General features: G+C 35.0%; 1 protein-coding gene across 2 annotated transcripts in view; it reads right to left on the bottom strand.

Annotated features, from left to right (window-relative positions):
• The window catches only part of FNIP1 (folliculin interacting protein 1), a 150,579-nt gene that overhangs the window by 24,442 nt on the left and 101,015 nt on the right, over positions 1 to 25,122 (bottom strand). For both annotated transcript variants that reach the window (XM_045794778.2, XM_045794779.2), the window contains 5 exons: positions 20,823 to 20,958; positions 18,556 to 18,757; positions 14,533 to 14,618; positions 1,649 to 1,795; positions 591 to 760 (listed from right to left, as the gene is read on the bottom strand). In XM_045794778.2, the coding sequence (XP_045650734.2) occupies positions 591 to 760; positions 1,649 to 1,795; positions 14,533 to 14,618; positions 18,556 to 18,757; positions 20,823 to 20,958 (741 nt within the window). The remainder of the gene's footprint in view (positions 1 to 590; positions 761 to 1,648; positions 1,796 to 14,532; positions 14,619 to 18,555; positions 18,758 to 20,822; positions 20,959 to 25,122) is intronic.

Raw genomic sequence — 25,122 nt, 5'->3', positions numbered from 1 at the left:
CTATATATTTTTATCCCCACATTATAAACAAAGAGACAGTGACTCACGTGTGGTCTGCCTCGACTCACATCTTCCACTTTTAAGCGCCATGCTACAATGCCTTCCCAATGACTGTCAACTCATCAACTATCCCTTCTCTCCTTGGTTACCCATTTATTTAACAGGGCCTCACACTAAGGGAAACATTTTCCAAAATTACTCAACAAACAAGCAAAAGTTGAAAACAGAAACCTCAATGACTGCTTCTCAGTTAACCAAATTTATTTTAGCCATCATAGATGACTGTGATTCATTCTTTCTAGGCAAAGTACATAACATAAAACACCCTAAATACCCTGACATGAGTAAATCAGTCATGATCCTGCTTCTCTAGCTCTCACTGCAGTTGTATATCTAGAAGAAACTGATATTAGACTTAAGATGGAGATGGGACAATTTAGCAGACATGAAAAGGACAAGAAAAGAAAAAGTGCTTTAGAATGGAGGAGGTAAAAGAGAACATCTTATTTCTTAATTTCTGTTTTTGCTATAAAATAACTCCAGACAGCTACACAAAAGTCTGCGTTATGCATAAATTTCAGACTACATACCTAGTTGCGCCCAAAGTGGGTTATATGGATGAGTTTTTGCCAACATGTCCACACTCTGAGAGGAATGTTTTTCTAAAAATATTTTTATAGGTGGTTGTCCATTTGGCATGACCGTTGGAACCCAGGCAAGATGATTGGTCAGAACTGCAGTAATGAGTGCTGGCAAGAATCTGAAAATAAAACACATCCTATCAAACTCCAGTCTGCCTTCATTAAACCTAATGTAAAATACAGCGACAGAATAAAGCAAAGAGAGTACATACTCTCACGTGCCCAAACAGCATAAAAAAAGTAGAGGAAAGAAGAAAAGATAGGCATATCACCTGGATGAAAATGAAAATAAAGTTTTTGGTTGGATAGGAGTTTAAAAAAAAATCCTTAAAATAAAAACAGTATTCACATAGAGCTGTATCTGATCATAATTACAAGGCAAAAATGCCATTTTACTTGAAAAACTGGTTTCTTTTCAGTGTTTAATCTACAAAATTGATGAATCAACCAACAGGTCTATACATTTCCAAATTACTGAGTGGGAAAGTGAAAGAAAGTATTAAGCAAACTTTGTCTACCATCAAAAAGAGTAAAACCTCTAAACTACTCATCTGTATTCTAGGAATTTGATGAATGATTATAAGCAAACAGTATGGTAAAATATCACATTAAATATGTATCATTGGAATCCTGGCACTTCCTCTTTCTTTTTTTTTTTTTTTTAACTTATTTTCTATACAATGAAACTGTGTAAGTGGATGCAATTCACCAAAAACTGGGAAGCCTCAGAGAGTTCTGTAAGTTGTCAGAATTTTAATTTAACACATAATTAAAGATCTTTTTACTGTTTTTCATTCATTTCATTCATTTTACTGTTTTCTGTGGCCTTCATCCATATCCTATCTCTTAGTTATCTTTTAGAATTCTGTTTTGGTTATTAATAATAAGAAATAATTCCAAAAAAACAATTATTTTGCTTTTGTAACTGGGTTTGATCACAATCTAGATATCGAGTTATAGTAAATAATATCTAAGATATAAAGAGAGACAATGAGAGAAAGCCATACTGATTTTTGGAAGCATTTTCCATTAGAAAAGTGAACTCCTTCATGAAACGATGGCAAAGCTGGTTCTTTTCTGGAGTCCCCGACATCATTGTAAGCCAGACAGGCTCTCCAATTCGTGGCATTGTATAAAGATTACAAATTGTTGTTCTAAAAAGAGGAAAACACATTATGAAATTCATAGTTCCCAGAATTACATACTCTTAAAGTTTATGTTACCAGTTTGGGCCTCACAGGTAGATTATTAAAGCTTTCAAGAGGACACAATGAATCAAGTCATTCCTTCTTTGTCACCAGCACAGTACCACAGGAAATGTTCTGTACCTGAACTCAAAATATGCTGGTTCTGGTGCTGGCTCTAGCCCCAGCGACTGTGTGCCCTTGGGTAAATTACTTCCGTATTTTAAGCATAAGTTTCCTCCACCTGTACAATGAAAGCACAGGACTGAATAATTTCTAAAGCCCTTCGTGCTCTACATTTCTAAGGTATATGCCATACTTAAATATAACGCAAGTTATCAACAACCTAAAAAGAAAAATTCTGAATTGGATAATAGCTTATCTATATACCCACTCAAAACAATAATTTATCAGCATCATTTTGATGCCTGTGCTGAGACTCTTTTGGAAAATTCTGAAGGATGATGAGGACACTATATCTGTATACTGTATTTTATGACTCTCAACCTCCTGAAGTTTTTCCTTCAATCAACAGAAGAGAGCATTACTGCGCAATTATGATGATGCTTTTCTGGCTGTCTCTTGCATTTACTTAGACAATGGCTTGCACTTTCTCCTTAAAGCTTCACGGATATCTTTAAGATATCAATCATTTTCCTTCTATATTAATATCTATTTAGCCAATTCCTATACACTCACTAGATTAAGTAACTCCTACAAAATTGAGGCTTAAGAAACTAGTTATCTCTTGGAAGAACAAAACAGTGCTGTACTTTCTACTCTCTAGAACTGTGCTATATGATAGAACTTTTGGCAAAGATGGGAATGCTCTGTATCTATGCCATCCATGATGACACCCACTAGCCATATACGGTTATTGAACACGAAATGTGGTCAGTTTGATGAACTGAATTTTAAATTTAATTTTATTTAAATTAAGTATCCGCATGTGGCTAATGGCTACTATATTAGAAAGTACAGCTCTAGAAAGTTCTCTGAGATCTCTGCAAGCTCTAATACCTACTTCAGCATAACTCTCTTAACACCTAGAATCCAAAAAAAGAAAAGAATTCTCTTGTCTGTGACAAGTTTTATTGAGTCTTGATCCAATATGAACATGATATTATTATATTATTAATGGATAAAAGTGTTAAACACAGTTCACATTAATGAGTTCTTGGTAGGGCATAATATCATGGTTGAGAACTTTAAAATAAATAAACAAATGGAAAGATTTAAAGGTATTTTATAGAGAGAAATATGATCTGAATATCAACTAGGAATATGTGAAAATGCTAAATGCTAAGGCCTATTAAGGATGTCCAGATAAGATGGAAAAGCAAACACCAGTGTTTAACCTCCTTTCAGTTCTGATGTCTCAAAGAAACATCAGTTAAGGATTTGAAAACAGATAAATTACTGTAACAAATAAAAATGGAGAGTAATCTTATTTAAAATTTAAACTACAGATTTAATTAAATTGTGCAACCCAAAACATAAGAGAGGAATGTTAAGTGAAGTGATAAGGTAGATGAACATATGGGTTTATAGTGCTCAAAGAAGGGGATGTGTACATAAAGGAGCTAATCTGCTCCAATGACACAAGAAGAGGCTCAGGATTCACAGGTTCCTAGTAAAGTTGAGGGCAGGAGTTATACAGGACTATAAATTGGGAGATTAATTCAAGGTCTGTAAATGGTGGTGACCCCCTTCTATAACCTATTTTCCCAAGAATAACGAGACAGAAGAGCAGACGTAGCAACTGACTAGTCTAGAGAAGTAACATTGCCCAAACCCTTCCTGATATTTGAATCCTTCACAGTATATAAGCATATATAGTAAATCTTGTGGCATTAAAATGTCATGGGAAGAAGGGACCGCGATAGGAGAAAAAAATGTCTTAAATATGCCCCTTCAGGAAGTGATAATGAAAACAGGTTGAGAAACACCACCCAAAAGTGAAGTTCTCCAGTCTGTACCTAATTATATGCACAGAACTCCCAACCCATATTTTAGTACTTTGCTCTCAACTATGCACGGGCAACCACAATATTGATATAGAGGGAAAGCCTCCAAGGACAGAGGGACACAAACAGAAAAATGGAAACATACATACACTCACACAAAAGGACTCCAGAGAAAATAGTAAATAATACACTCAGAAGAAGGGAAACATGGAAGAGATATAAAAGATCAGTCAAGGAATGCCAGTTACTAACAAAAAAAATTCAAGAGGGAGAAGACAGAAGAAAAGAGATAATCAAAGAAAGTAGAAAATTTACCAGAACTGAAAAACAAGCTAATGTTAGAGCTATACTGAAGCTAAATGACCAATGGGCAGGTATAAAGTCATGGCAGGAAATAAATATGCTCCAAAATTGATAAATCAAGAATAGCTGCATTAAGTATGCTGCTTAATAATGTGGAGGTAAATAACAAAAGAAATACATAAGAGTTAAAAACAATGTTCTTGGGAAGTAAGAATAGGGATGGAAGAGATAGGATAGAGTTCATTTTTTTTTTTTCATTATTAGATTTCTGGGCATGTTTTGTTTGTTTCTTAACCATGTAAGTATACTTTCTGATTACAGGAAATACTGGATACATGAATTAATGAGGTGATCAATTCGTTTTCCATGAGTTTCTTAAGGGTATTTGTGACTACTACAAATCCATGTGTCATAGGTCAGAGCCAGTTCACTAACATTAGTATAGTTGTCCACTGAGGACATTAGCTTTAGAGTTTTGGTGTTTAAGGCTATGTATCATGACCTCAAAGTATATCAAATGCAAAGAAGGCAAACAAATTAATTATGCAATAGTGCTTCTCATTATATGCAACTCTGTTGTCATCAACAATCAAGAACTAATAGTGCTTTCTTCTCCCCTAATGATTATTCCCTAATTTTCAGTGGTAAGCAAGAATTTTTAATCATCTGACCCTTTATTTTTCCTGATTGACCCTAAAGAATTAAAGACTCCTTTAGTTGGAAGGGAACTGTGGACCTGATTTAGTTTTCTTTGATATGCACAGAGTCTGAGTGAGAATCCAAGAACCTCATCTTTGCTACATAGCTCCTAACTAAAAAGTTCTATGCTTCCTGTTTCTCTAGGTTTCATGGCTTCTGCATGCATGTGAATCATTTCCTTCCTCTTCTCAACTACCCCAAAATCATTAATCATCTCGTCTCAGATAATCACACACTTTAAAAATTATCTAATTTGCTAATTTTTTAATAACAACTTAATTTTAAAATTAAGTATGACAGAATCTCATTATTTGCAGTAATGTTCTGTAAAGCTGATGCAAACAATGAATTAGTGAACAATGAATCACTGTTCCTAGGGAATATGCATGGTTAGCTTCCTATGAGGCTCTCAAAATTTTTGTCAGCCCTTCAATACATAACCTTGTTTTATGTGGGTTTCTGTTTAAAGACACCTTATTTAACATACTACTGATTCATTAACACTTAATTCATAGCCAATCGCACTATGACTTATGCCTGAATGAAGCTTACATGTATTTTCTCTGTAACGTACCTCATTGCTTTCTTGCACTTTGGAACATTACAAAGCATTTTAGCAGTATACTTGGGGGTGATTTTTAACAGCAAAATCATTAACACAAAGTGCAAAATGCCAAAACAAAACAAAATAAACCCTGCCACTAAATACATGTCAATAGGATACCTGTTTACAGAATGAGTACTGAAACAAGAAGGCAAAGCACTGTCTTGTTCAACTTCATCTAGGAAGGTATCAGGCTACTCAAATTTCTCACTGCTCTGCACATGTTACAAATAATCATAAAAGCACTGTGAGTGTATTTTGAGGCTATAAATAAATTTCAGCAAGTAGGTGAATTCACAAATACACAATCTATATATAATGAAGATCAAATGTATAAAGTATTTCTACTGACAGACCTTTCAAAAAAATTCTAAGAGTCTATAAAGCATTTTTTTAAGTTTTATTTATTTACTTGGGGGTGGGGGCAGAGGGAGAGGGAGAAACAGACTCCCCACTGAGGGAGAACAGGACCCTGAAATCACACTCTGAAGTGAAGTCAGACACTTAACCCACTGAGCCACCCAGGCACCCCTTATAAAGTATTTTTAAGATTCCGTAAGAACGCTTAACTGACATAAATAGCCTTTCATCGTTCTACAGTGACTGAGTAAAATAAACTAATACGAGAGGAAAGGTACACAATTATATATTTGCAATGATTTTATAACTCATACATATTGTAAAATTCTAGGCAATATTAAAATTCTGAAGTGATGCCATATAGCTTACATAATAACACACCAATTAACTCACAGGTATTCTACTAGGAATGAATTTTCTGACAATATTTACTATTCTGGTAACCTCAGCTGGATCTATAATGGCAGTTTCCTCAGACCTCAAATAGGGACTCTTGGCCTTTTTCCACAAAGCTTGTGACTGCAGAGAAGAAACCATCAATTCAGTAATGTAAAAGTAACAGTTCCAAGTGCGTAGGCAAAGATTCACTGCTTTATAATACTGCAAAATGTGAAATTCAAAAAGAACATTGCAGGATTCTTTTAGGCATATAAGCAAAAAGAATTGTTCAAACATATATTTGTAAAAATTCCAGTCTAAAGTCAACTGCACAATTTGAAAAAAAATAAAAACTTTTAAAAATTATTAACAAAATACCCATTCATAGCACATTTCTTTTAAAGTTTTATTATCCACTTGAAGAAAAGCAGAACTCTTAAGAATCTTTGGTTGAACTTTCAAGCAAACTACAGATTAAATTTAGAAATTGAAAAGATTAAAACTTTTCATACTTCTCAAAAACCACTTATATCCATGACAAAGGCATATCTTACAGGTTTCTCAAAGAGAAATCACTCTAGAATTCTTTTTCTGAGTTATGCAGTTAAAGTAAAATTTTCCAGCTATGTAAATACCTATGAACTGTACTATAAGGGAATGTATGAAGAACAAAGCTGTCATAAACCTTGAGAAATACACAAATAACCACTGTACCCAGCTAATGTTCTTTTAACTTTTGGTATTAGGTTCAACATGTCTTCATTTCAATAAAATATAAGAACTTCTCCCATTGCATACAATCTCTTAAGAATTTCTAAACCCAGAAACGCATTATTTCAAAGTAGTTATTCTCAAATGCTGACTCTGACATCCTCTCTCAGGGTTGTACAGCCGCAACTGTACAATGCAGGATTGCAAATATACCTAGCACTGGCAGTAGTACAGGTTTGGTAATTTTTCTCCTTGAAAACAGTTTAAGCTTGTAATTCCAAAAAAGAAATAAAAATGCTAGACCTACTGATTTGAACTCTAGGAGTTTGGGAAACAGTTTTTGTTAAGTTTGCCTAGTTATTAGCTCAGCACCATCTATTTCTTTTTAATCAGCGGTATTTAATGTAATTTAACTTCCAAACAAAATCAATTTGAGTTTTAACTAAATGCAAGTTTTGCAATTCTATTTCAATTCAGTGTGTCCTTACATAAAAATATTGACTAAAAAATATCTGAACTTCCAATTTCAGATGACATGTGAAGAGCCTGGAAGTCACCACTTTAATCCTCAAAAAGAAAAAGGCTGAACAAATTGCCAATCAATGACTTTTCTTAATTACATCACAGAATTGAGGTCAGAGGATAAATCATCACCCTGAAAACTAAACAAGAACCATAGCTAAGACCACCTTTCCTGAAGCAGATGCTTCTACGGCCAATAAGTGGCAGGAATACCGAAACAGTAATTGACTAATTGGTGGCACAATGAATATGAATTACCACTGAATGATTAAAAAACTCCTTGGGTACCAGTCTTAGGGAGACTGCCACACTTTCAGGGAGTACCATCAGATTTCCATGACGAGGATCAAAGAAACATCTTTTTGTGTTTCAGATAGAAAGGGACGAAGTAACAATTTCTAAGTGTACCTAGAGCATTCTCCTAAACAAACATTTGCCCTCCAAGAGTCCAAGTCCAGCTATACCAGAGTCTTATCTGACCTAAGAAATGGGCAATTAGACAACTCCAATCACTACTAGACTTCCTCACTTATCTCTGAAGAACAAAATAAAGACTAAGAAACACTTCTGAAGGTCAAAACCCAGGAATTCAAGCTCACTGAAAAGAACTAAGATTTCATCACAAGATTATAGAACATTTCCTCCCCCATTCCCAACACCTCACCACCAGACCATTTCAACAAAAAAACTGCTAAAAGACAATAAAAACAAAGCCTGAAGAGACAAAGCATCAAAATCAAAGTGAGATCTAAGACACAGATTTTGTTATCATCAGATAGGGAAATGAAAATAACTATGATTGTTATGTGAATGGCTCTAATGAATAAAGTAGATAACATGTAAGACCATATAAGCAATGTGAGCAAAGAGATGGAAACTCTCAGAAAGACTCAAAAGAGAAAATGCTGGAAATCAGAAATACTGTAACAGGAATGAAATATGTCCTTCACGGGCTCATCAGCAGACAGAACACAGCTAAGGGAATAATCAGTGAGCTTAAAGATAGGTCACTGGGAATTTCCCAAATTAAAAAGCAAAGCAAATAAAGGATGAAAAAATCGGAGCAGAATATCAAAGAACTGTGGGAAAATTACAATTTCCCATATGTATAATGGGAATGCCAAATGAAGAACAGAGAAAGAAACAGATAAAACATATAACAGCTGAGAATTTTGAACAATTAATAATAGCTAACAAACCAAAGATAAAAGAAGCCTATAAGGTACCAACCAAGATAAATACCAAAATGTCTACACTTACACATACCATATTCACACCAGAGCAGAAAACAAGAGACAAAAAGAAAATCTGAAGCCAGAACACGAAAAAACACCTTAACTATACAGGAATAATTAAAATCACATGAGATTTTTTTTCAGATACCACAGAGCCAAACAGAGTGGAGAGAAATACTAAAACACCATCAATCAATTTGGATCTGACATTTACAGAATACTTCATCCAAGAACAGCAGAATACACACTCTTCTCAAGTGTACATGGAACATTCACCAAAATAAGCCACATTCTAGGCCTTGAACACACCTTAACAAATTTATAAGAAATTTGTAGAAATCATACAGTACATGCTTTTAGACCACAATGGAATTGTAACAGAAAGTTATAGGTGGAAAGTTACAGAAAGAAAGGTGGAAAATCCCCAAATCCTTTTGAGATTTAACAACACATTTCTAAAAGATACATGGATCAAAGAAGAAATCGCAGTTTTTAAGGTATGAATATAGGGTCTGTATTTCAGATTTTTCTTTTCTTTTGAGTGAGGCTTGGATGGCTATGTATTTCCCCCTTAGGACAGCCTTTGCAGTATCCCATAGGTTTTGGACCGATGTGTTTTTGTTCTCATTGGTTTCCATAAATTGCTTAAGTTCTTATTTAATTTCCTGGTTGATCCAAACATTCTTAAGCAGGATGGTTCTTAGCGTGTTTGAGTTTCTTCCAAATTTTTTCTTGTGATTGAGTTCCAGTTTCAAAGCCTTGTGGTCTGAGAATACGCAGGGAATAAGCTCAATCTTTTGGTATCAGTGAAAGGAAGGGCCATATGCACCCCAATGTTCATAGCAGCAATGTCCACAATAGCCAAACTGTGGAAGGGGCCGAGATGCCCTTCAACAGACGAATGGATAAAGAAGATGTGGTCCATATATACAACAGAATATTACTCAGCCAGGATACATAAAGGATGATTACCCAACATTTGTATCAACATGGATGGAACCAGAGGAGATTATGCTAAGTGAAGTCAACCAGGGAAAGACAATTATCATATGGTTTCACTTATTTGTGGAACATAAGGACTAGCAGGGAGATCATTAGAAGGAAGAAGGGAAAAATGAAAGAGGGGGGAACAGAGACAAACCATGAGAGACTATGGACTCCAGGAAACAAACTGAGGGTTTGAGGGGGGAGATGAGGGATGGGCTAGCCCGGTGATGGGTAGTAAGGAGGGCACATATTGCATGGAGCACTGGGTGTTATACACAAACAATGAATCATGGAACACTACAACAAAAGCTAATGATGTACTGTATGGTGACTACTGTAATAATAATAATAAAAAAAAGAAATCAAAGAGAAATTTTAAAATATTTTGAACTAAAAGAAAATTCAAATTAACAAAATTTGTGGTATGCAACAAAAGCAGTGAATAAAGGGAATTTTATAGCATTAAATGAATGTATTAAAAAAGAAGAAACATCTGAAAGCAATAATCTCAGCTTTAATTTTGGGAAACTAGAGAAAGATGAGCAACATAAACCTAAAGCAAGTAGAAGAAAAGAAATATTAAAAATTAGATCAGAATCAATGAAATTGAAAACAGAATACCAACAGATTAAAAGTCAACAAAATTAAACCTAGTTCTTTGAAAAGAAATAAAAGTAATAAACATCTATCCAACATAACCAAGGAAAAAGAGAAATGACACAAATTACTGATATAAGAAATGAAAAATGGGTCATCACTACTAATTGATGAACAATTATTGGATAATTAAGCAAAAATGAACTCTACACCCACCAATTTATTGACTATAATGGACCGTGAGAGACAGAAGTACCAAAAATTACATAAGAAGATTGGGGCGCCTGGGTGGCTCAGTCGTTAAGCGTCTGCCTTTGGCTCAGATCATGATCCCAGGGTCCAGGGATCAAGCCCCATATCGAGCCCCATATCGAGCCCCACATCGAGTCCTGCATGGAGCCCCACATCGGGCTCCCTGCTGGGGAGAGGGGGAAGCCTGCTTCTCCTTCTCCCACTCCCCCTACTGGTGTTCCCTCTCTTGCTGTGTTTCTCTCTGTCCAATAAATAAATAAAATCTTAAAAAAAAAAAAAGATAGATATAACCTGAAGAGTCCTATATTTATTAAAGAAATTAAATCAGTAATTAATAATTCTCACCAAACTTTTTTTTTTTTAAGACTTCATTTATTTACTTGAGAGAGAGAGAGAGAGAGGACATGTGCACAGGGGGAGAGGGAGAAGCAGACCCCTGCTGAGTAGGGAGCCTGACACCTGGCTGGATCCCAGAATCCTGGGATCACAACCTGGGCCGAAGGCAAACGCTTAACCAACTGAGCCACACAGATGCCCTAAAGGAAGCTTCTTTAACTTGATAAAGATTGTCCACAACAAGTTACAATTAACACAATGCTTAATTGTGAAGAACTTAAAGCTTTCCCACTAAAATATAGTACAAGGGAGGGGCGCCTGGGTGGCTCAGTTTGTTGAGAGTTGTACTCTTGATTTTGGCTCAGGTCATAGTGTCAGGGTTGTGACATCAGCCCTATGTAGGTGGGCTCTGTGCTGGGCATACAGACTACTTAGGATTATCTCTCTTCCTCTCCCTCTGTAATCCCCGCCCCTGGCCTGGACTGCTCATGCTCTCTCTAAAAAAGAAGAAAGAAGAAAGAAGAGGAGAGGAGAGGAGAGGAGGGCAGGGGAGGGGAGAAAAGAAACAGAGAGAGAGAAAGGAAGAGAGAAAGAGAAGAAAGAGAAGAAAGAGAAGAAAGAAAGAAAGAAAGAAAGAAAGAAAGAAAGAAAGAAAAAGAGAGAAAGAGGAAGGAAGGTAGGAAGGAAGGAAGGAAGGAAGGAAGGAAGGAAGGAAGGAAGGAAGGAAGGAAGGAAAGAAGGAAGGCCGGCCCCAAACCCTGCTGGAATTAATAAGTGATTACAGCAAGGTCACAGCTAAGGTTACTATACAAAGGTCAGGGACAACATGAATGGACCTAGAGAGTGTTATGCTAAGTGAAATAAATCAGAAAAATACAAATACCACATGATTTCACTTATAGGTAGAATCTAAAAAACAAAATAAATGAACAAACAGAAACAAACTCATAAACAGAGAATAAGCTGGTGGTTGCTACAGGGGATGGTGTGGGGAGATGGGTGAAATAGGTGAAGGGATTAAGAAGTACCTATTTAAAGTTATAAAATGAAAAAGTCACAAAGATGAAAAGCACAGCATAGGAAGTACAGCCAATAATAGTGTTAATAACACTGATGGATACTACACTTATCATGGTGAACACTCAGGAGTAATATGTAGAACTGTCAAATCTTTATGGTGTACACATAAAACTAATATAATACTGTATGTCAACTATACTTCAAAAAATATATATATACAAAAGTTCACTGCTTTCTTATATGCCAGCAATGAACAGCTGAAATTTGAAATTATAAACAGTATCATTTATGTTAACACCAAAAAACCCCCATCCTGAAATATTTAGGTATTAATCTTTAAAAATGTACAAGATCTGAGATGCCTGGTTGGCTCAGTAGGTTAAGTGTCCAATTCTTGATTTTGGCTCGGATCCTGAGATCAAGCCCTGTGTCGGGCTAGGCACTGGGCATGGAGCCTGCTTAAGATTCTCTCTTTTCCTCTGTCCCTCTCCCCTCCCCACCAAAAGTACAAGATCTATAGAAAAAAAAAAAAAAAAAACATAAAAAACTCTGATTTAAGGAGAATAACCAACATAACATTGAAGGGCAAGAACAAAGTTAGAGGGCTCATATTACCTAACTTTAAGAATTACTATAGGGATGCCTGGGCGGCTAAAACAGTTAAGGGTCCGACTCTTGATTTCGGCTCAGATCATGATCTCAGGGTGGTGAGATGGAGCCCTGTGTCCAGCTCTGTGCTCTGCACAGAGTCTGCTTGAGATCCTCTCGATTCCTCTCCCTCTGCCCCTCCCCCCGATTGTGTGCACACTCTCTCTCTTTAAAATAAAATAAATAAATCTTTTAAAAAAATTGTTCTAGGGGCGCCTGAGTGGCTCAGTTGTTGAGCGTCTGCCTTTGGCTCAGGGCGTGATCCCGGCGTTCTGGGTTCGAGCCCCACATCAGGCTCCTCCGCTGGAAGCCTGTTTCTTCCTCTCCCACTCCCCCTGTTTGTGTTCCCTCTCTCTCTGGCTGTCTCTATCTCTGTCAAATAAATAAATAAAATCTTTATAAATAAATAAATAAATAAATAAATAAATAAATAAATAAATAAATAAATAGATTGTTCTAAATTCCATCTAGAAATGCTGAGGGAATATATTTTTATTTTCCATATACTTCATCTATAAGAAACATTTATTATAATGTTTTGATTTAATTATAAACAGCACCCGAAATGTAACAATGTGAATTCTTAAGGTACAGGTATGAACAAATAAAATTATGAATAATTCTACATATAATTCATATATAAAGAGCAAAGATGTCAAACTGAAGAAACACACTGATTAAAAATATTATATTACTGAACTAGTGTTCAGTGTATATAGTTTCAGTGTTCCAAGATGAAAAAGTTCTAGAGTTTTGTTATATATACTTAACACTATTGACCCATATACACTTAAAAATGGTTAAGACGTCAAATTTAATGTTATGAGTTTTTTTACGACTATAAAAAAATTTTAATTCTTTATTACAGTATTTGTTAGCATGGTTCATTCAATAACTTAGGAAAGACCTGAAGTTAATATGCTAAAATAGAAAAACAGCAGAAACATCACCTCCAATATAATTGTGCAAATTACTGCTTTCCAAAACAAAAAAAGAAACAATATAGGTTGAAATTGATTTCTCTAATTTGTTTTTCTCTACATTTCCCCTCATCACTGAGTTTACTGAACAAAAATGGAAGATTTTTAAGCTTACTTTTAATGCCTTTTATCCTAAAAATTACGGTAAAAAAAAAAAAAAGATGAATGACTAGTAAATTTTACCTGTCTCAATAACTGAGTCCAGTGGATAATTATTACACAGTAGCCATAAAGTAAACTTTTTCAACTTAAGTAAATTAAAAACATAATAAAATACTCCATATTGGTTAGTTTACTTTTACCATGCAATATCCACTCAATGCTTTTCTATAACTCAATTTCAAAAATTATACAGAACATTGTTGAGGCAATGAAGTCTCTCATTTTGCGAGAAGTTAAAGAAAAAGACATCAGATTTACTTACTGTCGTTTACTCTAACACAGTATGAGAAAAATGAAAAACAAAAAAAGCAAAGTTGAAAACAAACATAGGTTTTCCCTTACTGTCAAATTTACTAAATACACTACTCCTTAGTCATCTCCATTAACAAAAGATGTGTGTGTGTCAGTGTGTGTGAGTGTCTGGATGTGTATGACATGCCTAAAGTTTTACCATAACAATCCCTAAACAGCACAAGCTAAAATGGCCTCTCACTTCAAAATGTAATAGTCCATTTAAACCAATAATCTAGAAGATCCTTGCCCCAATATGGGACCACACATTCGTTAATGAACAAATATGTAGCCAGTTTTTCTAAAAATGAGATACATAAACTACTGGTAATAAACCTTAACTGGTAACACTTAACCCAAGAGAGAGGACAAAGCATCTCTCTGGGAAATAAGGGTCTCCTCTAGTCATATTTGCTTCTGTAATGGTTTGGTACTAAAAATAATACCACTGATGAATCCCAAATGTGCTTGAATCCCTAGGACATTTGATATTTAGTAACAGAAGCCAGTGACCTAGTGAATTATACCCTTTTGTCCATGAGACCAAGAAATTTAAAGAATTAAATTTTATGAGAATAAGCTAAAGAAAATAAATAAATCTTCCTGTATACACTGCTAGACAACTCAAAATTATGAAAAGCTGGAGAATATGTACCTGAATTCATTTAGGGCATCGACTATTCGATTATATGCCAAACTCCTCTGACTGGCATCAGCTGATCTCCGGCTCATTTTCATAGCCTTGGAAGCAATGAAACAGTTAATTCTTAACACTGATCACAGACCAAAAATGGGAGAAAAAAAAGTGAAAGACAAAGTCACTTATTTCCACAACACTCTATCATCACGTAAGGAAGGCACACATATTTACAGTGGCTTTCTTTTTCATACCTTTCATCATTAACAATTATAACAAAACTCAAATTTTTCAAATGCTAAATCTCTTATTGTAACTATCAAATGGCAGAATATCAACACAAAAAGAAACTGATGTTGACAGCTTCTGGGTTACATAAAACTACCTTTTTTTTTTTTTAATATATACAGAGCAAGATACAACGATAACTCAGTAACAACAGTTCATGGTTTCCTCTAGTATTTTCACAGATAATGGCTTGTTAAGTAAACCTTTTTAAAAATCTAAAACCTCAGTATTCTACTGAAAGATATCTCAAGTTATCAATAATATCTGCTTTCTTAAAAACATATTTAGCCAAGGTTGAGAGGCCTCGCCTTAGGTGGACAAAAAGTAGATCATGACTAGGATATGAATTTAAAAAAGAACTTTGTAACTTTTTAGATGTTTTAAAGAGAATGGACTTCTGCATTATTGACGTAATTAAAAATCAATTAAAAAAAATTTTAAATATATATTTCAGAGGTCAGACTACTTTAAGGCCAGAAATCATGTTCATGTACATCCAATAGCTTCATAATGTAAAAGTGAAATTTTACATTTTTACAAACTGTTGAGATTCCCAATTTATTAAAAAAAAAATTAATATTCTTTAGCTAGAATTGAACACTATTCTTAACTTTACCAGCAGTAAAAATTGAAAATTACAGTATAGATCTCAAAAGGTGGCACAAGCTTCAAAATAATTCCGAAGGTACCCAGAAACAAAATCTATATATTTTCATTAAAAAAAAACAAATAAGTGATACTGTCGCAACTGGCCCTAAAAGAAAACTTTTTTGGATGGTCTAGTGTTTACTATATTCTATCATTATTTAACAGCTATAGAACTTTTAAAATTAATTAAGTTCTGTTTATTTATATAAAGGTATTCATTCATTAAGCTTTATCTTTGAGCTATAATAAGACATGAGATGTTAAACTTGTTGAACAAATATCCAAACAACTGTAAGTACTACAATGTACACTTTAAAGTTATAAAATAGTCAAAGCATTAAAACATTTAAAAAGTAATCTTTAATGAGTTCTATATATTGCCTGAATATTTCAAGTTTTACACAAAACTTGAAACAATTCTCCCAGTAACTCAAAATGTCAGTTCAGCCATAGCTAAATATTATGTGTATTGACTTTGGCAACATCAGATTACAAAAAGGGACAGCCGCCAACTGAAGAAAATGTCACCAAGGTCTAACTTCTGAAAAAGTAAGTGAAAATGGCCTTTACTCATTTGTTCAAGGAAAGATATATTGTTAACGATCTGTCTTTTGACAGATTTAATGTGAATAACAAACATCAGTGTATTCTCTAGAGGCAGATGAGCCTCAGTCACTGCTAGGTTATTGAAATGCATCCTTTGCTTTCCAGACCATTCTAATTGGTCTTCCTCTCTCTAGCCTCTTACTCTACTCTCTTAAAAAACGTACTGCTAAATTAATCTTCCCAAAGCACAATTTGGAGACAGCTTTAACAACAAAGTCAAAACTTCTGGCAAGCATTCTAGATTCTTTGTGGTCTGGTTCCCATTACTTCTGCCAGCCATACCGCACACTAACTCTCTTCTATCCTTTCCCTTCTGCATTCTGTCAACAGGATTAAGAATTTAGTTACACCCACTGATTCATTACTTTAACTTCTTGGGAATCTCTTCTTATAAAATAGTATGGAAACTTCATCACAATGTTAATTACAGTGTAGCTGTAATTGTGAAAAAGTAGAAATGACTTAACAGAAAAATTGTTACTTGAGGAAATCCTCTCAAATATATTTAAGAACAATTTACAATGACAAGAGAAATGTATATGTTACAATGATGAATTCTTATAAAAAGACACATCATTAAAATAATATGGACACAGAACAATCCCAATCAAGTAAAAATACAATATACATAGAAAAGGTCTGGGAAGACTTTTCAGCAAAATATTACAGTTATTTTTGGGTGGCGTGTATATCAATTTTCTTCCTATTTAGTTATATCCAATTTTCAAGGCTTTATGTTTAAAAAATCCTACATATCCTTTAAGATGCAGTCCAAATGAAACATTTCTCAATAGGAAGTCACTTTCCTTTCCTATGAACAACTTTGCTTGTCGTTCTTTTTTTAGTTATTCTTGTGTTCTATCTTGTATTCACAATTTTCTTACTTGTATTACATACACTTTCAGCAGCATGAGACCCAATTGATCACTCCTACTTTCTTAAAACATTTCCTTCACTTAGCTCCCCTCAAAAAATTATTTTATCTTGTTTGTTTTACCTATTATTTGAATGGCCAATCCCATTTCCCTCTACGGTTCTTTCTCAACTCTTCAAATTTTAACTGCTGAAATGCTCCACATATCAAGCCTAGGATCTCCTCTTCTTTCTTCTACCCCTCAGTTTCATGGCTTTAAATACCATCAATACATTGATGACTATCTAGCTTGGACCTTTCCCTTAAACTCTAGACTCATATAACCACTTAGGTGTCCAAGAGGCATTTGTTCAAACAAACATCTAACTTTCCGCCACCCAATCTATTCCATCTTAATCTTTCCCATTTTAGTACTGGCAACTCCATCCTTCTTACCGCTCAAGTGAAAAATCTCAAGCCAACCTGTACTGTTGGCTCGTACACCCCAATTCAGTCCATCAACTAATCTTATTATCTCTATTTTCAAAAAACATATCCAGAATCCAACCACTGCTCATCAATTCTATCACTAAATTGGTTTGAGTATCCACCATCTCTCACTGGATCACTGCAACAGCCTCCTAACTGGTTCCCACAGCATCCACCTTTGCCTCCAGAAATCTATTCTTCACAAGCAGGAAGAGTGATCCTTATAAATAATGTCATTCCTCTGCTTGCAACTCTCTAATGGTTTCCCGTCTTTCTTAAGAGTAAATGCCAGTGCTCTTACAATAGTATCCTGAAAGTCCCTACATAATCTGAAGTTACTTCTAACCCGCCTCTTTGGCCTCCTTACTTTGCTCAAGCATCAGGGTTACTCCTGACACAGGCCTTTGCCCCTGCCTGGAAAATTCTTCCCTCAGATAGTTGCACCTCACTTCTTCCATATCTCTGGATCAAATGTCATTTTATCAGGAGCCTTCATGACTAGCCAACAAAAATTAGAATAACTCCATCCATCATTCCTTATAAACCTGTTTTATTTTTCTCCAAAGCATTTATAATCATCAAAAAATCATGTATTTGGGGCACCTGGGTGGCTTAATTGGTTAAGTGTTTGACTCTTGACTTTGGCTCAGGTCATGGTTTCAGGGTCATGAGATACAGCCCTGCATCGGGCTCTGCACTGGACGTGCAGCCTGCTTAAGATTCTCTCTCTCCCTCTTCCTCTGCCCTTCTCTCTGCTTCTACATGCACGCTCTCTCTCTCTCTCAAAAAAATAATAATAATAATAATTTAAAAATTTAAAAAAACTTATATATTCATTTGTTTATCTGCTGTCTCATGAGGTTCGGAGTGTTGCTTTTTTCCCATATTATCTTCAGTTGCTAGATTAGAGCTTGCCACATCACAGGCCCTCAGACATTTACTGAATGAATGGATGAATGACTTTGTAACATTTATTAGGTAGTAAGTTCCTTGAAAAAAGTTGAAGTCTATTTTGCATCTTCAGAGCACTTTGTAGGATACTTGCACTGTGGCTATTAATTTTTCTGCCAAATGAATAAACATAATACTAAACTAGGAGAATAAGATTCAGAGGAAAATAAAGGACATAAACAAACCAACAACATGACTATGCTTACCTGTTCTATTGCACTCTTTAGTTTGTTCATGTGGCTTTCAAAGAGAGGAAAATGTGAAAAAAAGAATTCATTAAATTTGTTATTTTCATCTTCATCTTTGGATAATGAAAAGATTACCCCAATTGCAATCTTCTTTTTCCTCACAATTCCTGGGTTAGGGCCACAGCTTTCATCTGACAGATTAAAGCTTTCTTCTATAGACCTTTAAAATAAATATTTTCTTAATTAAAAAAATACAAAAATTATTAACTTCACAATTTAATTCCTTGCTAAGTAAATGTAGAGTAACTGAAGATCTTTTTCTGTTTTATCAAGTAAATCCAAAAATGCATATCAACTGTTATCTCTTCAAGAAATCTACTGGCTATTTCTTCATGCTCATGTTTATAAGAAATTTTAAGAGAGAGTCAGACTGGGGGGTGGGGGGGCTGGGTGGCTCAGTCATTAAGCATCTGCCTTTGGCTCAGGGTGTGATCCTAGGGTCCTGGGATCAAGCCCTGCATCGGGCTCCTCCGCTGAGAGCCTGCTTCTTCCTCTCCCACTCCCCCTGCTTGTGTTCCCTCTCTCGCTGGCTGTCTCTCTCTGTCAAATAAATAAATAAAATCTTTAAAAAAAAGAGAGAGAGAGAGTCAGACTGGGAACATTTCTGTTCACATAGAAGTCACTAAAAAAGGAGATAACCCCCAATTCATAACCAACCTAAAAATGCCTGAATTTTTCAGTTTATAGATGAGTCTGATATAATTCACTGTTCTACAATCTAATTGCGTCTCTCCTTTTGATTCCAGAAATAAAATTTAAAAAATCAAGGACGAAAGGGAGTAAGTAAAAGAGGAAACAAGAATCTGCATTATCTATAGTTGCTTAACATAGACTAAAAAAAAGATCTTTCAAGAATGAATTAACTTGCCTAATTACAAGCATGAAAAACTGAAAAATCAAAACATGCAGTACATTCATCAAACACCTAAAGAGAAGAGTTAAAACTATAAAACTTTTAGAAAAAAACATAGGGTAAAAGCTTTATGACACTGAATTTGGCAATGACTTCCTGAATATGACACCCAAAAGTACAGATAACAAAAGAAAAAAGAGATAAACTGGACTACATAAAATTAAAAACTGTGTATCAAAAGACACTGGCAATAGAATGGAAAGGCCACCCATAGAATGGGAAAAAATACTGCCAAGCATATGTCTGATAAAGGATTAATATCTAGAATATAAAAGGAGCTCCTTTACTTCAACAAAAAACAAACAAACCTAAATGAAAAATGGGCACTCTCCAAAAGACAGACACACAGCCAATAAGCACATAAAAACATATGAAATATCACTAGCCATTAGTGAAATGCAAATCAAAACCACAATGAGATACCACTTCACACCCATTAGGAGGGCTATTATAAAAAAAACAGAAAATGACTATTGGAAAGAATGTGGAGAAATTAGAATTCTTGTGCATTTCTGGTAAGAATGTAAAAATGGAACAGCCACTGTAGAAGACAATATGTAATTTCCTCAAAAATTTAACCATAGAATTACCCTATCACCCAGCAATTCCACTTCTGGGTATATACTCAAAAAGAATCAAAGGAGGGACTCAGACAGGATTTTTGTACACCCATGTTCATATCAGCATTATTTGCAAAGGCCAAAAGGTGGAAGCAATCCAATTAGCAGTAACTGCACCTGGGATGAACCTCATTGGCTATGATGCTGCCACTGAGCAAAGCTAGATGGAAGCAATCCAAATGTCCATCAAGAGATAAATGGATAAATAAAATGTGATATATACATGCAATGGAATATTAATCAGCCCTAGAAAGGGATAAAATCCTGATACATGCAACAACATGGATGAATCCCAAAGACATTCCAAGCGAAACAAGCTACACATTAAAGGACAAATATTGTATGATTCCAATTATATGAGGTTTCCAGAGTATTTCTCAAATTCAGAGAGACAAAAAATAATTTTTTGAACGGTGGATGCCAGGAGCCAAGGGTAGGGGAGTTACTGTTTAATGAGTACAGCTTCAGTTTGGGGAAATAAAAAAGTTCTGGACATGAATGGTGACACCTAACAATGTGAAGGTAATTATAATGCCGCTGAACTATACACTAATACTGATTAAAACTACCAATAATTTTAAAAGTTTCAAGACTTAAAATACACAAAACATAGCCCAGGCTCTAAAATAACCACTCAGAATTATGTTTAAGGAACTATTCAATTTTATTATAAAGGGAAGGTTCCAACTTACCATCTAGGAAATACCCCATTCTCCAAACTTGTTGTTTGGCTGCGTCGCCAACGTCGCTGGTAACTGCTGGCACAACTTCGGGTAAGTGAGGAGTTGGGAGAGGGAAACGGTGTAATAAGCAAGCTGCTGAGAGATGCTGTCAAGTCAAAATAAAAACAAGTATAACGTAAGTATTTAAAAATACGTCAATAATAACAAGCATAAAGATAAATTTGTGTTTTTTGAAGATTTTTATTTATTTGAGAGAGAGGTAGTGAGAGACAGCAAAAGGAGGAGGAGGGAAAAAAGGAGAGGAGGAAGCAGGCTTCCATATGAGCAGGGAGCCCGATGAGGGACTCAATCCAGGACCCTGGGATCATGACCTGAGCTAAAGGCAGAAGCTTAACCGACTGAGGCACCCAGGTGCCCCAAGATAAATTTCTTTCTAACAAATTTAACAGTAGTGACTCAAATTTTCCATTTTGCTTCATGAGCTTCTAAAATTTTCATTTAAAAAAATAATGTCATTGTTGGAGCAAAGTCCCAGATGAGAAAAATCATATATACTAATAGTGCATTGGCAAGAGACTCTGAGACATTCCCCTTTTTATATTCTTACTCCCACCCCCACTGCAGAAGAAAGGGCTAATTTGATAAAAGCATTATCTCTTTGGCCATGAGACTGTCCCCTAGCTTAGCTGAACACTTAGTCTTTAAATTAAAAGAAGGATGATGTGATTCAGATTTTTAAAATTATTTTATCTTTTTAAAGTTTGTATTAAATTCCAGTTAGTTAACATACAGTATAATATTAGTTTCAGTTGTACAATATAGTGATTCAGGAGTTTCACACAATATCCCTTGCTCATCAAACCAAGTGCATGCCTTAATTTCCAACCCCTATTTAATCCATCCCCCATCCACCTCCCTTTTGGTAACCATCAGTTAGTTCTCTGTAGTTAAGAGTCTGTTTCTTGGTTTGCTTCTCTCTCATTTTTCCCCCTTGCTTGTTTGTTTTGTTTCTTAAATTCTACATATGAGTGAAATCATATGGTGTTTGTCTTTCAATTACTTATTTCGCTTAGCTCAATACTCTGTAGCTCCATCTATGTTGTTGCAAATGGAAGACTTCATTCTTTTTTATGGCTTAGTAATATTCCACCATATATATATACCAAATCTTCATTATCTACTCATCAGTTGATGGATACTTGGCCTGTTTCCATAATTTGGCTACTGTAGATAGTGCTGCTATAAATATGCATTGTAAACTATATAAATGTGCATGTATCCCTCTGAATTAATATGTTTATATTCTTTGGGTAAACAAGAGTACAATTGCTGGATTGATGTGATTCTGTTTTAATGAAGCAGCTAGATTTTAAGAACAAAAGCTATATTTGAAAATTAGTGTTTGAATATCATTTGAAGATGTCATTTAAAAGCACATTATCTTACACCTGTCACCATGGTTAGAATAAAAAAAAAAAAACAAGAAATAACAAGTGTTGACAAGGATATGAAGAGAAGTACCCTCATGCACTGCTGGTGGAAATGCAAACTGTACAGCCACTATGGAAAATAGTATGGAGGTTCCTCAAAAAACTAAAAACAGAAATACCATACGATTCAGTAATTCCACTACTGGGTATTTACCCAAAGAAAACAAAAACACTAATCTAAAAAAAGACATGCACTTCTAAGTTTATTGCAACATTATTTACAATAGCCAAGATATGGAAGCAATCCCAGTATCCACTGACAGATGAGAGACAAAGAAGATGTATATAATTTTACCCAATCATAAAATAGAATGAGATATTGCGTTTTGAGGCAACATGGATGGATCCAGAGGGTATGATGCTAAATGCAGTAAGTCAGACAGAGAAAGACAAATACCATATAATTTCACTTATATGTGGAATCTAAAAAACAAGATAAACAAACAAAAAGCAGAAAGAGACCCATTAACACAGAGAACAAACTGATGGTTGCCAGAGAGAAGGGGGTTGGATGGGAAGGGCAAGATGGGTGAGGGGGAGTGGGAGATACAAGCTTCCAGCTACGGAATGAATAAGTCACAGGGATAAAAAGGACAGTGTAGGGAAAAGAGTCAGTGGTACTGTAATACTGTTGTATGGTGGTAGATGGGAGCTACATTTTTGGTAAGCACAGCATAACATACAGAGTTGTCAAATCACTACGTTGTACATCTAAAACAGACGTAACGCTGTGTGTTACAACTATACTTACAACTATACTTCAATAAAAAGAATAAAAGTAAAATAAAAGTACCATTGACCCTTGAACAACATGGGTTTGAAATGTGCAGGTCCACTTACACGTTTTGTTTTTTTCCCACTAAATACAGTATAGTATTGTAAATGTATTTTCTCTTCTTTATGATTTTCTTAACCACATTTTTTTACCTTATGTTATTGTAAAAATACAGTATATAATACATATAACATACAAAATATATGTTAATTGATTGTTCATGTTATCGGTAAGGCCTCCAGTCAAAGGCAGGCTATTAGCAGTTGAGTTTTTAGAAAGTTCAAAGTTATATACATATTTTTTTACTGCACAGGGGGAGGGGAGATTTGCACCCCTCACTCCTGCATTATTCAAGGGTCAACTTTACTCATGAATTGCTTCTGCATAGGTAGCCAAGCCTCTGAATGTTTAGCCCCTTTCAATAATAGTCATAACTATACCTACTAAGCTCCAAAAAGAGAAAATCCTATAGATTACTCTCTGGAGCATTCTACGGGGTGACAGACGCATTCCAATTGAACCCATTATGATTATAATTGCTGCAATCCCCTAATTGTGAGGATTATTCTCTTCCCAAAACCCCCTCTCTCCAGAAACTCTTTCTTGCCCGGAGTGTCAAAAGCTACAACCCTTTGCTTTCCCTTAGACTAGGAATCCTCCCCTTCTCTGTGCTGGATCTAGAGAGGAAAAGACATTAAGGGCTTGCTTTTGTTTGGCAATACTTTAAATTCCCATCTTCATAATTACAACCACATACTGAAAATTTCTGAGGTAATCAAAAACAGGGAAGCACATCAGAAGATATATATAGATATATAAAACTAAGAGAATGTCATTATGAAGATCTGTTCATTTCAATTCTCGCTAACAAATTCAATGATAAAGGGAAAAGCTTTATGTGCCATTCAACTATCTGGATCGTCAATGAATTAATTCTAAACTACGTCCTTGAAAACCACATTTTTATCAGTATTATAAGTAAGTATTTTAAAACTTTGTAGTCTAAGACTAGATATGTATAACTAACCTGGGTATGGCTTCAGTGAAAAATCAAATGCTAATCTAAATTTGGAAAAAAAAACTACGTGTTACCAAATTCTGGTATTAAAAATAACCCAACTGGAAAAAGAAGAAAATACACAATTTAAAAGGTGTATGTGAATTTATGGCTTGAAAAAGCCTTACAAATCAATCCAGCCAGGCCCTTCAATTTATAGCTAAAGAAAATGAAGTACAGATATTAATTTATCACCTTCAAAATCTTGGATAAAATAACAAGAACTAAATTCCTGTCACAGAAGAGAAAACTAAATCTCTAGATTACATAAAGCAATGAGTATTAGAAGAAATATATACTATATCAGTTCCTAAGACAAAAATAAAAAATTCAATTAGAAAAGAAGGGTGAGATTATTTGAAAGATCAAGATGCTTCATGTTAGAGTAGTTCTCAACTCCAGCTGTCCATCAGAATGAGGTACTGAGTTTTTCATTTTGTTTTGTTTTTCAAATACAGTTGCATAAGCCTTTCTCTAGGCTACATGACAGTCTTGGAGTAAAGTTCAGGCATGTAAAACTTTTTTTTTTTAAACCTCTTGTTATTCTAATGCATACCTAGGGATTACAATACTGGTAAATTTGGACTTCCCATCTATGCTCAAAACTGAATTATAAACAATTTAGACAGCAAAGCCATATAATGTGACAGTTCATATGGATAAACCACAGTGGATGAAGTTTCTCATACCTAACAATACTGCAAGCCTAAGATACTCCTTTCATCTACGCTATCTCTGGGCCCTGACAAATGCTTTTCCTTTTAACTGGAAAGCCCTTCTTCCATGCCTTTGCCTGGATAACTCCTACTTACTGCTCAAAACACAACTCAAGTATTATCCCTCTGTAAAGCATTACTGGCACCCTGCCCCTGGCCCAGGCTAAGTTAGGTCTCCTTTCCCTAAACCTCTCTGCACCGGTCTATCAGAACACATCACACAATGCAGGACAATTTTCCTGACTGCTCTTTTTGTAAACTCTGTGCTCCT

Source organism: Ursus americanus, chromosome 5 (assembly GCF_024610735.1).
Source record: "Ursus americanus isolate L20-20 chromosome 5, mUrsAme1.1.p, whole genome shotgun sequence".
Classification (NCBI taxonomy): Eukaryota; Metazoa; Chordata; class Mammalia; order Carnivora; family Ursidae; genus Ursus; species Ursus americanus.
This window is presented reverse-complemented; position numbering and strand designations above follow the sequence as displayed.